General features: G+C 25.5%; 1 protein-coding gene across 1 annotated transcript in view; it reads right to left on the bottom strand.

Moving 5' to 3' along the window:
- Positions 1 to 502, bottom strand: part of LOC108574839 — a 3419-nt gene extending 2917 nt beyond the window's left edge. Inside the window, exon 1 of the mRNA XM_017937489.1 lies at positions 332 to 502. Within this exon, the coding sequence (XP_017792978.1) occupies positions 332 to 502 (171 nt within the window). The remainder of the gene's footprint in view (positions 1 to 331) is intronic.
- Between the last annotated feature and the right edge of the window lie 323 nt (positions 503 to 825).

Raw genomic sequence — 825 nt, forward strand, 5'->3', positions numbered from 1 at the left:
GTCTCCTATTTCACTATTTATGAGAAATGAAAAAAATGGTTAAAATTCAATTTAAAAGAAGTTTCAAAAATATCATCACAAAATATTGCAATCATGTGGCTTGTTTAACTTTAAAATAAAACCAAAATTTTAAATCACTCTCTTAATACAAATAATGCATTTATTAGCTTGAATTTAACTTTTTTTTTCCTATTATTTAATCAAAGTGCAAAAAAAGTATTACGTTAGAAATCTTCATGAATGAAGTCAATGATAGATTTAATATTTTTATAAATTTTAAATACTTCGTTAGAAATGACTTTTGCAGAAACGTATAAAAAAATTTAAGAACCTTGTCGTGCAGCATTTGTTGGATATGATTTTGTCTTTTCAGATGACGTGGCAACAAGAAGCAAGCTTGGACAAGTCGTAAAAATATCCAAACAGCGCCAGCAAGAGCCAAGTACGAACAGGCAGTGAACACCATACTTACAAAATCGACCGAGATCTGTTGGTACTTCATATTGATCATTTATTATTTTCAATAATATCTGTAATCAGCAAATAAATGAAAAAAAGACTTCGTCTTCAAAGTGAATTTAATTATTACTTTGTTTCAACTACATACTTTGATTTTGCATAATATTTAAATAGAAGAATTGGATATTTCTAATAAGAACTTCGTACAGTATAATAACCATACAAATAAATCAATATCCGTACAGTGACCACTATTATAAATGTATTTGTAATACTCAAATTTATAACAATTAATGACCAACATACTAATTATATGTATTTTAAATATTTATAATATAACTTTTTCAAAAAATTTCCATTAATATT

Source organism: Habropoda laboriosa, unplaced genomic scaffold (genome assembly GCF_001263275.1).
Source record: "Habropoda laboriosa isolate 0110345459 unplaced genomic scaffold, ASM126327v1 scaffold11, whole genome shotgun sequence".
Lineage (NCBI taxonomy): Eukaryota > Metazoa > Arthropoda > Insecta > Hymenoptera > Apidae > Habropoda > Habropoda laboriosa.